At 45.5% G+C, this 12,500-nt stretch overlaps 1 protein-coding gene across 3 annotated transcripts in view; it reads left to right on the top strand.

Annotated features, from left to right (window-relative positions):
* The window catches only part of LOC125030918 (moesin/ezrin/radixin homolog 1-like), a 100,151-nt gene that overhangs the window by 52,216 nt on the left and 35,435 nt on the right, over positions 1-12,500 (top strand). For all 3 annotated transcript variants that reach the window (XM_047621284.1, XM_047621285.1, XM_047621281.1), the window contains exon 2: positions 7,148-7,199. In XM_047621284.1, the coding sequence (XP_047477240.1) occupies positions 7,188-7,199 (12 nt within the window). In that variant the 5' untranslated portion in view covers positions 7,148-7,187. The remainder of the gene's footprint in view (positions 1-7,147; positions 7,200-12,500) is intronic.

Genomic DNA, 12,500 nt, shown 5'->3' with positions numbered 1-12,500 from the left:
CACGCCAGCGGTGTTAATTTTTTCTTACGGTTGTTGGTATGACAACGTGTGTGTCGCTGTGCTATGGCAGCGGCCGTGTTCATGCGTAAATGTCAACACCGGATCTTGATGGAGGCCTACTATATAGCTAGGGGTAGGGGGAGGGAGGGGGACTCATATGTGTTCCTATTAGACCTATTTTCTGTTGACAGTTTGTTTCGGGTGAATGAAAAATAGAGGGGCGGGGATGGCAGGTAGAGGTTACTCACCCGCGTCTCTAAAGCCACTTCAACATGTGTTATAAAACCATCTCCGTATATGTACTGTGTAAATGTAATGGGTTTTGGAATTATGTAATGGATGTTATATAATTTAAGTATGTGTATGCATGTATTGTATGTATCATGTATTATTAGCCATTATGTATGTTTGCATTTATGTAATACACAGTGTGTGTATATATGTATATTATGAAACATCTGATTCACGCCTGTGATTGTGTGTGATGCAGTGTTATGATATCCCTCTTGCTTGATATAGCAAATGTTGCGACACGTGAGCACATGCTTCGAGGGAAGGGTGACGGATGGAGGCACCCTGGTGGCGGTGGTATGGGGTAAGAGGGGGGAGAGGGGACTGCAAAGTGTGTGTGTTAGCCTGACTCACTCGGCTTTCGAACGAGGTCATGAGTTTCGTGACCTCTGGTTTGATTTTGTTGGTTTTGTTTTGTTGTCATGCAAGGTGACGGTGTATGGGGATGAATTAAATGGATAACATGTTTGTTTATTTTAAGGTTGCTTTCAAAGATAATCATGTTAAAGAGAATGGGAGTGATCAGTGCTATTTGAGCTTGTTGGCGGTAACCCTCTGGTTTGATTAATTATCCATGTCACTGTTACTTGGGAATTTCATGAACGAAGAGGAAAAAGGTAGCGAGATTTAGTATGTGTCAGAGGGCCTGAAGGTCATGTATACCATTATGCTCTGATTATGGATCACCGATAGCTTTAATGGGACTGATAATGGTGATGTAATAGTTGCAAATGGGTGGATGATGTTGATAGTTTTGGTCTTTTTTTGCTGTTGGTGTTAGCTTATCACTTGGAACATCCGGATTAATATTTCGTTGCACATGATTGCCTTTGGTCATTTCTTGTCGATGGCAGCTTCTTTAATTAACATTAACTCTTTTTAAGACTCGTCTGAACGCGTTTTGAATTGCCAAAGAGTAGCGTCACGGCGAGGTTCATGTTTTACAAATGTAATACGCACATTCAGAGAGGAGGAGAGCAGTTTATCCGACATTAACATACTCGACGTGTAGTGATGGCCCCACACTTCGCATTGGGTGTCGACCCCCCCCCTACCCCCCCCTACCCCCCCCCCCCCCCTGGTCGTTCGGTCGATCGCCGAGAGAAGGTCAACGGCTCACACCTGGCATTCCGGTAATGGATGTGTGTGGGAGGTTAGTTTTGTTGTTGGCGGGGATGGTGACGGTTTGTGATTATGGTGATTGGTGGTGTGGTGGTGATGGTGATAATTAGTGACTGATGATTTGTAATGGTTGATAACGAGGGGGTCTATAATGATGGTATTGGTAATGAGACGAATGATAGAGGTTCCTCTTTCGGTAAAATGATTTATGTCTCTCATCGATTATTAAATAATTCCGACCGTTTTTATTAACAAGGGAAATAGTCTAACATTCTAGGATTATTACGTGGCGTATTTTTTTTCTTCCGCCTGAAAAGGGAGACTTTAGGTGTCAGTTACACAGACGGACACCGAGCACACTCTAAATATTTGCCGAGGTTCTCTCTCCCTCACCACTCCCCCTCTCCCTCTCCCTCTCCCTCCCCCTCCCCCTCTCCCTCCCTCTCCCCCCTCTCCCTCCCCCTCACCCTCCCTCTCCCTCCCCCTCACCCTCCCTCTCCCTCTCCCTCTCTCTCCCCCTCCCTCTCCCTCCCCCTCTCCCTCTCCCTCCCCCTCCCCCTCCCTCCCCCTCACCCTCCCTCCCCCTCACCCTCCCTCTCCCTCTCCCTCTCCCTCTCCCTTCCCCTTCCTCCCTCCCCCTCCCTCCACCAACTGTTTTTCCTTCTCCCTCTCCCACCCTGAACTCACTTTGTGCTCTGCAGGTGTATAATGCATCCTTTGTACTACTTTAAGGTGGGTTGTCAGTGATGCATAAGTGAAACATCCGATTATGTAAGATTGGCTGGAAATAGGGCGGTTTAACAAGTTATTTGTGTAGTATTAATTATTTTCGTGAATATAAATAATTCGGTAATATGGTAACAAGAAATTGTAAAGGAATTACCAAATTGTGAAAAAGAATCAACCGAATTTAAAGGTAATATGTCTTCATTTGCATATATATTACTGCAGCTGGAGTGAAGCGTGTTAACTTGCAGAAAGGTACTTTTGTATTTAATTAATTTCAGGAACGTGTATTTCTAGATTAAAAAAAGAAAGAAATAAACAACTGCAAAAAATGCATTCAGTCCAGAAATATTTTCGTACTGCACTGTGCCAGCATCTAAATTCTCTCCGTATGGCCAATAGCATTATTATATTCAAAGGTAAAGATTTACTTTCCGATTTTAACCTGGGAGACAGGGCTTTTTAAGGTGGGAAAGTTAACCTCAAGAGGGGCGCTGAGGAGAGCGGTAAAGTGGCGTCGCTTGAATGGTGAAAATAGGGTCGAAGGCGAGCCAGATGGGAAAGGTGTTTTATTATAATTTTGATTGGTATTTAAAAAAGATATTGTACACATTTTGAAGATTGAGAGAGAGAGAGAGAGAGAGAGAGAGAGAGAGAGAGAGAGAGAGAGAGAGAGAGAGAGAGAGAGAGAGAGAGAGAGAGAGAGAGAGAGAGAGAGAGAGCGAGAGAGGTGGGGAGGTGGGGGGAGGGGGAGGGGGAGGGGAGGATGGAGGGAGGGAGGTTGGGAGGTTGGGAGAGGGAGGGAGGATGGGTACACTCAGGGTTTGGGTGAATGGTATGTATGGAACGTGTATGTATGGGCATCCCTTTCTCTCCTCCTCACCCTTTACTCCCTCGCCCCCTTCCCTCCTCCTCCGTCCCTTTTCTCCCCCTCTCCCTCCCCCTCTCCCTCCCCCTCTCCCTCCCCCTCTCCCTCCCCCTCCCTCTCCCCCTCCCTCTCCCTCTCTTCCCCATTCCAACACGGATCCCGTGGAAGGAGAGAGAGGATAGATAGATGAGCGGCCGCCATCCCTCGCCGGGTCCTCCTGCCGGTCACGCCACGGTCACATGGCCGGCTTTCCATCGGGCTTTCCATCTTGCGCCAAAGGGATCTTGGGATTCGGCAAAACAAAGGTCTAAAGTAATTTAAGATCGAGAAATGGGAAGATGTGTATAAATATGTTTTCAAATAAATAAATGGACAGCTGCGAACCATGCACGTGGTTAAAGAAGAAAAGTTTCCAAAGGTCTCCTGAAATGTCTTGTTCAGAAATGTCTTTCTTGACTTGTCGGGTCTGTCTGTCGACTTAATAGTGTTCATAATTGGGCAAGATACGAATGCCATCGCTTAGAAAGAAAGACAGAAATAAAAAACAACAACACGAAAGACCGCTAATTATACTTGCACGGTGAATGACTCGTGTGATGTTTGAAAATGTAGGGAGCTCGCGTTGGCATCATTTGAAGAGAATCAGCTGATGCCCGGGGCTGTGACGCCACCGCCGCCGCAGAGAGAGAAGAAGAACTTTTGCTGTGTTATGTATATATTTTATATATATACATTTTTCACAGTTTTACGGGATAGGAAAAAACAAGGACGAGGGAAGTGCATGAAACTGATATAATCTCATTAGATATTCAGAACAGAGAAATAATTTTCACGTCGTTCTCTCCTTGTTTCCTTTCTCTTTCTTTGTTGTCTTGTTATTGTGATCATGACCTATCACCATTACTTCATTAGGTAATGTACGTATGATGAAGTGTAAACGCTGAGCGCATGAACTGGGTGTGGCCTGCCTTATGAAAGTAGTGATGCCCTTTATAGGTTTACATTAGCCTGCCAAACGGAGCCCCGGGTTGTAATAATTCACTTTTGGGTAATCTTATTAACACCGAAAGGAAAAACAGAGTTCGGGGAGATGAAGACGCTAGGAAAGCAGTGAAGGCAGTAAGGGGGAGGGTGTTTTCAGTTGCATGATGAAATGTTGCAGTTGCATATAGGTTCTCATTTATTCCAGGTATGAAGATACAGATTTTTACGTATTGAAAGCGAGATTTCGTAACTTGAGAGAGAGAACAAAGTAAAGAAAGTTGCAGAATGGAGAGAGAGAGAAAAAGAGAGAGAATGACAAGATTATATTTATCTGTGTTCCGCAGTCAAGTATAAGAAATGTTTAAGAGAAATGGTTATTTTTTTCTTGTTCCATTAATGTCGGTGAAAGTTTCGTTGGTATGCGGTTTTTTTTTCTTATTGAAGAGCCAATTCATTTCTTCTTTATTTACCCATCAACTATTTCTTTCTGTTATCTATCTTAGGAAAGGCCTTGTTTTTACATTCGTTTTGCTAGAGAACGAAGCAGGGAATAGCAAGCATCCGAGGAGACCTGCCTTAACCCTCCCGCCTACCCTTCCCCTACCCCCTCCTACCCTCTACCGGCTTACAGGTTGTGTTACAGCTCCTTGCAAATTGCAGTGTTGATATTTCGCTTTATTTGTCGTTTTATTAATACGGCCAGTATCAGCAATATATATTTATTGTTTATGTAGTGTTTTGATAGTTCTTAGGTGTAGACACATTTACCATACGCGTGATTTGTATCTCAAGACTTTATGGCACAGTTCTGGATCTGGAATCGTTTTCCGTGCCATGTCAACGCACGTATTATTTGTTTTGCTTGTCTCGTTTCCCGGAACGAAGAAATTTATCGTCTTTTTCCACTTGTGTAAACTGCCATTTGTTTTCTCTTCGAAAAATGTTGAGGTTTGATTTCCAACGTTTGTCATTGTATCTTTGTTGTTGTTGTTGTTATTATTACTGCTAATTTAATTTTACTTTGTTTTATCATCATGCATCATTGTCATCGTCATCATCGCCATCATCAATATTACTATTATTAACATTATTGGTATCTATTATTGCTATTATTGTTGCTACAATTATTGGCTTTGTTTTTAGATCTGGTGATGGTGCTGTTATAACCGGCGAAGCGAGTGAGTGAGAGCTGGTGGGTAGGGTGGGTTTTGGGTGTGTGCCGCTAGTGGAGATGGAAGTGGTAAGGTGGTGGTAGGGGTGGAAGGGAAGATGGGGGGTGTGGAGGTGGTGGGTTGGGGGGTTAGTGGGTGGAAGGGTAAGGAGATGATAGAGGTGAAATGGCTGGAGGTGGAAGAAGATGGCTGGTAATGTATTGCAAGGAAAGGGAGGTGGAAATCGATACGCGGGTGGGAAAAGGATAGATAGATGTGGTTGCCATTAAGGTTGTGAAGGTACCGACCGGGTGTATAGGGTACCGAGGTGGTAGCGGTGGTTGTGATTGTGACAAAGTTCATGGCATTGGGCGCGCGCCAGATGGGTGGAAGGCCGCCTCCGTCTCCGTCGTCGCATCTTTTAGTTTTATCCTTTTTTCTCCATTCATTATTCTTTGGCTAGGCTCTGTGTCTTCCTCTTCCTTTATTGTCTTCACTTCCTCCTTCCTCCCTCATTCTTCCCTCTCCTCGCTTCTCTTCTCATCCATCTCTCCTATCTATTCTCCATTCTCCCCCCTCCGATTCATTCTCCCCTCTCCCCTTCCCTTTCCTCCCCTCACCTTTCCTCTTTCCCTTACGTTTCCGCTTCCCCTCTCTCTCCACCTCTCTCCCCCACCCTTACTCTTTTCTCTTCTTTCTATCATTTTCAGGTTTCGTTTAACCTCCCTTCACCACCTATCTTCTCACCCCCTCACTCTTACTTTCTCTTTCTCTACATCACTCTTCCCATCTCTATCTCCATCTCCATCTCTGTCTCATTCATTTTAGTCTCGGGTCTTGGCTCATCATGCGCCATTTAATGAATGGCCTCTCTCAGCCGTAAGGCCATACAGCGCCACGGAACAGGGATGTCGGTTCGTACTTTCATGAGTTGGGTGTTATACAAATTGTACCCCCACACTTGATAGGGGGGAGAGGCCTACGACGTTGTCTCAATCTTTTCTTCACTGTCTCTTCATACTCTTATTCGCATTCACTTTCTTACACTTATTCTTATTCTTCTTCCTTATTCGTCCCCAGTCTTCATCCACCTCTCCCTTCTCGACCTCCAATCTTCTCAAACGACCTTCCTTGACACGGTGCGAACACGGCCCGGGGTGACGTAATTTGCTCTGAGCGAGTCGTGTTGTCGCCTCCACCTCCGCCTCCCCAACCTACTTCTGTTCGGATTTCCTGCTAACCCCCATCAGTCGAGGTTGTTCACCGGGGTTGCAAGGGGCGGGTCGGTGGGTGGATGGGTGGAGGGGTGAGTGGTGAATGGGTGGTGGGGTGGTAGATGGGTGGATGGAGGAGTGAGAGACAAGAGGGTGGGTTGGTAGATGGGTGGATAGAGGGATGTGGGTGGGTTGGGTATGAAAGGTGGAAGGGTGGGCGTATTTATTCCTGCGTTCCCTGGTTTAGTAGGGATGCATTATTTTTATTGGTCGAGTTTTTTATGTATTTTGTAAGTTGTCTTGTTCGTAGCGGCGCACAATGCATCATCGTTTGGCATATATAATGATGTGTTGCAACAGTGCTTTGAGCTTCCCAACTAAAAGGCGATTAATTTTTTTTGGTAGGGTTCATACATCTATGCAGTTCTAGATTAAAGTGTGTTATTGGTGAAAGCTGCATTTGTTTGAGGTATGAAAAACTTTGCGGAAATTTGCCAGAGGAAAAGGTGGAAAACATGAATAAACAAAGTTTGACAACAATTTACTCGACGTTGTCATTGTAATTTTTTTTGTTGTAGTATAAGCAATATTACTGTTGGTATTGTTTGTTGCACTTGCCTTCATTATTATTGTTGTTATTATTTCTACTATTACTATTACTATTACCACTACCACTTCTAGTACTTACTACTACCACTACCACTACTATTAATACCATCACAATTACTATCACCATTATTGTTTATGCGATCTTCATGGATGTGATTATAGCAAATCTCTCTCTTTTCCAGATAGTGTCAAGTCCAAGGGAGTATCGCATCAGTCATCAAGATGCCCAAACCGGTAAGTACAAGTTTCGTGCGATTCTTATTGACTACCTTATTGCACTGACGTTGACGGGGAGAGTTCGTTACCTGTGTGACATGATTTGACGATGACTTTGTTTGATAGCACTGGTTTTGATGTGCTGTTGGACTTTTTTTTTTTTTTTTTTTTTGTGTGTGCTGGGTCAATATTGGCAAGCTATTAACGAAACGCGAAGACAGTAAAAAGTATTTGAAGTGAAATAAGAGACAAAATACGAAGGAATGCGGTACGTTTCGAATATATCAAAATAACACCTCAATTGAGTAACAGGGGAGACTAATTTGAATCGAATAGTTTTATTGATTCCTCTTCGAATTCAGTAGTGTTTCGTGAGCATGTGTTGAAGTGACTATCTCTATGAATCCAACTGACATAGTAAGATTGTATAACCTCGTTTGACCCTGTATGAAGTTACTGTTTAGTTGACCTGCCCATATTTTATGATCTAGTGATGTGGTCGCGTTGGTGTTGGTCGCGTCGCAATCTGTGTTGACTTTGCTCATCTTAACATTTTGGTGATGACTTGGCCATCTTAGCCACGTTGCCATGGGAGAGGGGAAGGAGATAGAGATAGAAATGAAGAGGGAGTAGGAGAGGAACAAATAGAGAGGGAGGAGAAATCGAAGAAAGAAAGTACAGTAGTTGAGTACAAAGAGAGAGAGAGAGAGAGAGAGAGAGAGAGAGAGAGAGAGAGAGAGAGAGAGAGAGAGAGAGAGAGAGAGAGAGAGAGAGAGAGAGAGAGAGAGAGAGAGGGGGGGGGGGGTTAGGAGATGGATAGATAGAGAGGAAAGAGAAGAGATATAAAGATAGAGACAAATTATGTAAAAGGTTTATTTACAGGACAAATTAAATACCGCGCTGAAACCCGGGAAGATACCGGAGCATTTGCCTAATATGGTCAAGCATTATTATCACATGCAAAAAGAGTTGCTCTACTTCACAGTGCTTACATCAAGACTAATTTAACCTACTAGGATCTTCATATTCGTGTCGCAGGCTATCTGCATAATCTGGTCAGGCTAATAGTGAATAGGCTCCAGACCAGTGGTATGTATTCATTGCTTCGGTCATTATCCAGAGTATTTTAGAAGGAATTGCTAACAAAATCATAATCTCAAAGAGTTTTTATATTCATATACATATGTATATGAATATAAAAATGAAATATAATTAGGTTAAAAATGATGTTAGATTCCGCGCTGTTGTCACTTCTAAGTATAAGGAATTAATCTCTTTCGTGGAACTGCTGTTGCTTTGGTATCTGTTACCACAATACACTTATCATTGTTTCCTGCAGGTGGAGGTGTTGTCTTGCATGACCTGTGGTGGAGGAGCTGGTGTTCGGGAGGTTATTGGGAAGATGCTGATGGATAGAGGGGGAGAAAGAAACAGAGGGGAAGAGAAAGAATGAAAGAGGGAGAGCGGAAGGAGAGAGAGAGAGAAAGAAAAAGAGAAGGAGGAGGAGGAGGAGGAGGAAAGAAAGAAAAAATATAGAGAGAAAGAGGCAGAGGCAGAGTGAGCAAGAGGTGGAGGGAGAGAGGAAGAGGGAAAGAGAGAGAGAGAAAGAGGGAGAGAAAGGGGGGGGGTTTGGTTTGCGAAGTTCTAGCTTCGCCCGGGCCTTCTAGATATGGCCCGGCGGAGAGAAAGGAGACGGTGGTAGCGACAGTTACGCCTCCTTTGTTTATTCAGACCAGGATACTGACGTTAAGTTCCTTTAGTGAACAGAATTTTTTATCTTGTCTATTTTTGTATCTCTTTCTTCCATTGTCATGGTGTTTTTATTTCGTCATTGTGCTCCGCTTATGCTAAACTTTTCCGTCATGATTTTGACGTCTATTTGTGGTGGTAGTTTTGTTTACTTTTTTATTTATCACCTCAGTCTTTTATAAGTTTCTTAGCATTTATCCTGTCTATTATTTACTCGCCTCAGCCTTTCGTGGCATCTCATGTCAAATCTTTGCTTTTGCTGGACATATACATTACGCTTCAATGTAACTATGACGTTTCCATTGTGTGTGTGCGCACTTGCTTGCTTTTACAGGGTCCGTGCGCGCGAGTGCGTGCGTGTTTGCATGTGTACCTGCGCGCTTGTATGAGCGTGCTTGTTTGTATGATGTTGAGCTTCAATGGATGAGAGAGTAAAATAGTGTAGTGAATTAGAGGCGTGGGGGAGGGAAAGGAAAGAAGGGGAGCATGGAGCTTGGGGACTTAGAGTTCATTGCGCCGTTATCAAGTGCAAATGACCCGAGCCAGGAGGTCATGCGTGGGCCGGACGCGGGGACACAGCCATTTAGCCTGGGTGAGTCCAAGTCGGATGCCTGACGGAGGGTCTGACGTAGTGCCTGTGCCTGGGCCGCTGCTCGTAAAGTTGTCTAATAAAGCTTCAGTCGTAGGAAGAGGGGGAGGGAGGGGGATAGAGAAGGGAAGAAGAGGCAGACAGTAAGAGGTTTGAGCAGCAAATAAAGGGAGGGAATGAAGAGAGACGAAGAATAGTAAAGAAGATACAAGAGAAGTTAGAAGGCCGAGAACATGCATGACTGTATCTCGGGAAAGCTGATATGTCGTGGGTGGGCCACGTGGTGGTGTGATGCGGGCGGTCGGGCGGGCGGGCGGATGGATGGCCCATGTGGTGGTCGGGCGGCGCTGAGTCACTCGCTCGGGACGCGGGTCTCCCGACTTCGCTGCCGTGAACTCGGGGCGTCGGTGGGCAGGCAGGAGCTCGCCCATACAGTCTCTTCGAGTCTGTGTATCACTGCCTCTCTCTCTCTTCCTTCCTCTCTCTTTCATTCTTCTTCCCTTTCTCTTTCATTCTTCCTCCCCCTCCTCCCCCTCCCTTTCTACTTCTCTCTCTCCTTCTCACCCACCCTGTCACCATCTCAATCTCTTTGCTTTTCTCCCCCCCCCCCATCTCCTCCCTTCCCGTCCGCACGCAATATTGCTATCTCTTGCATCCCAGACGTAAGACAATGAGATGTGCAGTGACGTTAAAGACGGTCAGGTCATTTCCACGCGTCGCACGTAACGGTGGGCGTGGGGATGAAACGCTGTGTTACCCGTAATTGCAATGTCTGCAGTTTCAGCCGGTGAGACTGCTTGGATTGTGGGGCGTCTCTGAGCGCGGGTCTACGGGCGGGGGGTGGGAGGGGGGGGGGGGTAGGCGCGTTTGAGGGATTACAGTGAAAGGTTTTACTGCGATTTCGATTATGCTGTGTATTATATGTTATGTACTATACTTGCACTTACGTAATTTATGCTATGCGTTTGGAATAAAAAGATTTGACAATTTGATGTCATACATGAGATTTATAGTATTTACGATTTTATATATACTATTACACTGTGTATTATGAGTCGGATATATGCAATAATTCGGGGGAGGAGGGGAGGGGAGGGATAAGGAGGTCTTGTGGCGGTCTTGGGTGGGTTCTGGTTACCCTCAAAAGGGGCGGGGTTGTGCACTTCCTATTTAGGATTCCAAGATGCATTCGAATTCGTTCTTTCTTAATCGTAAGCTTGGGCGTAGTTTACTGCATGTTCTTGGGTAAAGCGAAGCCCGTTTTTATATGTATATTTATTATGTAGAATTCCCTTTTCGAGTGCTATTGGTAAAAAAAATAATCAGAAAACGCCGACATCCCATTTGCCTGCATATTGATTAGATGTAGGATGAATTATGACCCCTGGGGGACAGACAGACAGACAGACAGACAGACAGACAGACAGACAGACAGACAGACAGACAGACAGACAGACAGACAGACAGACTGACTGACTGACGGCCGCCCCCGTGTGAAGCAGTGAGGGCGACTAAGCATGGGTGACGGGGCGAGCCGGCTGGACCAGGCAGGGTGTGTTGGCCAATACGGTGGTGATGTCAGACACGGAGAGAGAGCTTTTTTCCTTATCTTCTGGCTTCATTTTCTTTTGACATCAGCTTTAGCGGTGATGGATGTCTGTCTGTGCTTCTCTCTATCCTCTTTTCTCTTCTTCTCTTTTCTCTTCTCATCTCTTTTTCTCTTCTCATCTCTTTTTCTCTTTCTTTTCTCCTCTCTTCTCTTCTCTTTTTCTCCTCTGTCTCATCATCCTCTCCTCTCTTGCCACACCTTCCTCTCTCCCCTTTTCCATCCCTTTCCCCCCTCCCCCTGCCTCCCTATTCACTAGTGCTTCCGTCTCTCTCCTACTATTTCGTCGCCCTATCTTTCTTCAGAAGGAACGGCGCTGGATAATGAGAAAAATGGGCGGGTGAGGGTAAGGATGATAGGGATTAAATGAAGAGGTTTATAGACATATAACGGTCGTGAAGATGATGCAATAAGTAAATGTAACTGACAGTGAAGATGGAATGATATGAATGACTAACGGTGAGGAGGACAGTGATGAGGACCAAGTCTTCACCCTCCTCCATTCTTCACCCTCCTCCATTCTTCACCCTCCTCCATTCTTCACCCTCCTCCATTCTTCACCCTCCTCCATTCTTCACCCTCCTCCATTCTTCACCCTCCTCCATTCTTCACCCTCCTCCATTCTTCACCCTCCTCCATTCTTCACCCTCCTCCATTCTTCACCCTCCTCCATTCTTCACCCTCCTCCATTCTTCACCCTCCTCCATTCTTCACCCTCCTCCATTCTTCACCCTCCTCCATTCTTCACCCTCCTCCATTCTTCACCCTCCTCCATTCTTCACCCTCCTCCATTCTTCACCCTCCTCCATTCTTCACCCTCCTCCATTCTTCACCCTCCTCCATTCTTCACCCTCCTCCATTCTTCACCCTCCTCCATTCTTCACCCTCCTCCATTCTTCACCCTCCTCCATTCTTCACCCTCCTCCATTCTTCACCCTCCTCCATTCTTCACCCTCCTCCATTCTTCACCCTCCTCCATTCTTCACCCTCCTCCATTCTTCACCCTCCTCCATTCTTCACCCTCCTCCATTCTTCACCCTCCTCCATTCTTCACCCTCCTCCATTCTTCACCCTCCTCCATTCTTCACCCTCCTCCATTCTTCACCCTCCTCCATTCTTCACCCTCCTCCATTCTTCACCCTCCTCCATTCTTCACCCTCCTCCATTCTTCACCCTCCTCCATTCTTCACCCTCCTCCATTCTTCACCCTCCTCCATTCTTCACCCTCCTCCATTCTTCACCCTCCTCCATTCTTCACCCTCCTCCATTCTTCACCCTCCTCCATTCTTCACCCTCCTCCATTCTTCACCCTCCTCCATTCTTCACCCTCCTCCATTCTTCACCCTCCTCCATTCTTCACCCTCCTCCATTCTTC

The sequence above is a fragment of the Penaeus chinensis genome, chromosome 12, assembly GCF_019202785.1.
Source record: "Penaeus chinensis breed Huanghai No. 1 chromosome 12, ASM1920278v2, whole genome shotgun sequence".
NCBI classification, from domain to species: Eukaryota; Metazoa; Arthropoda; class Malacostraca; order Decapoda; family Penaeidae; genus Penaeus; species Penaeus chinensis.
Note: the sequence above shows the minus strand (reverse complement) of the source record. Positions and strands in the feature narration are given on the sequence as shown.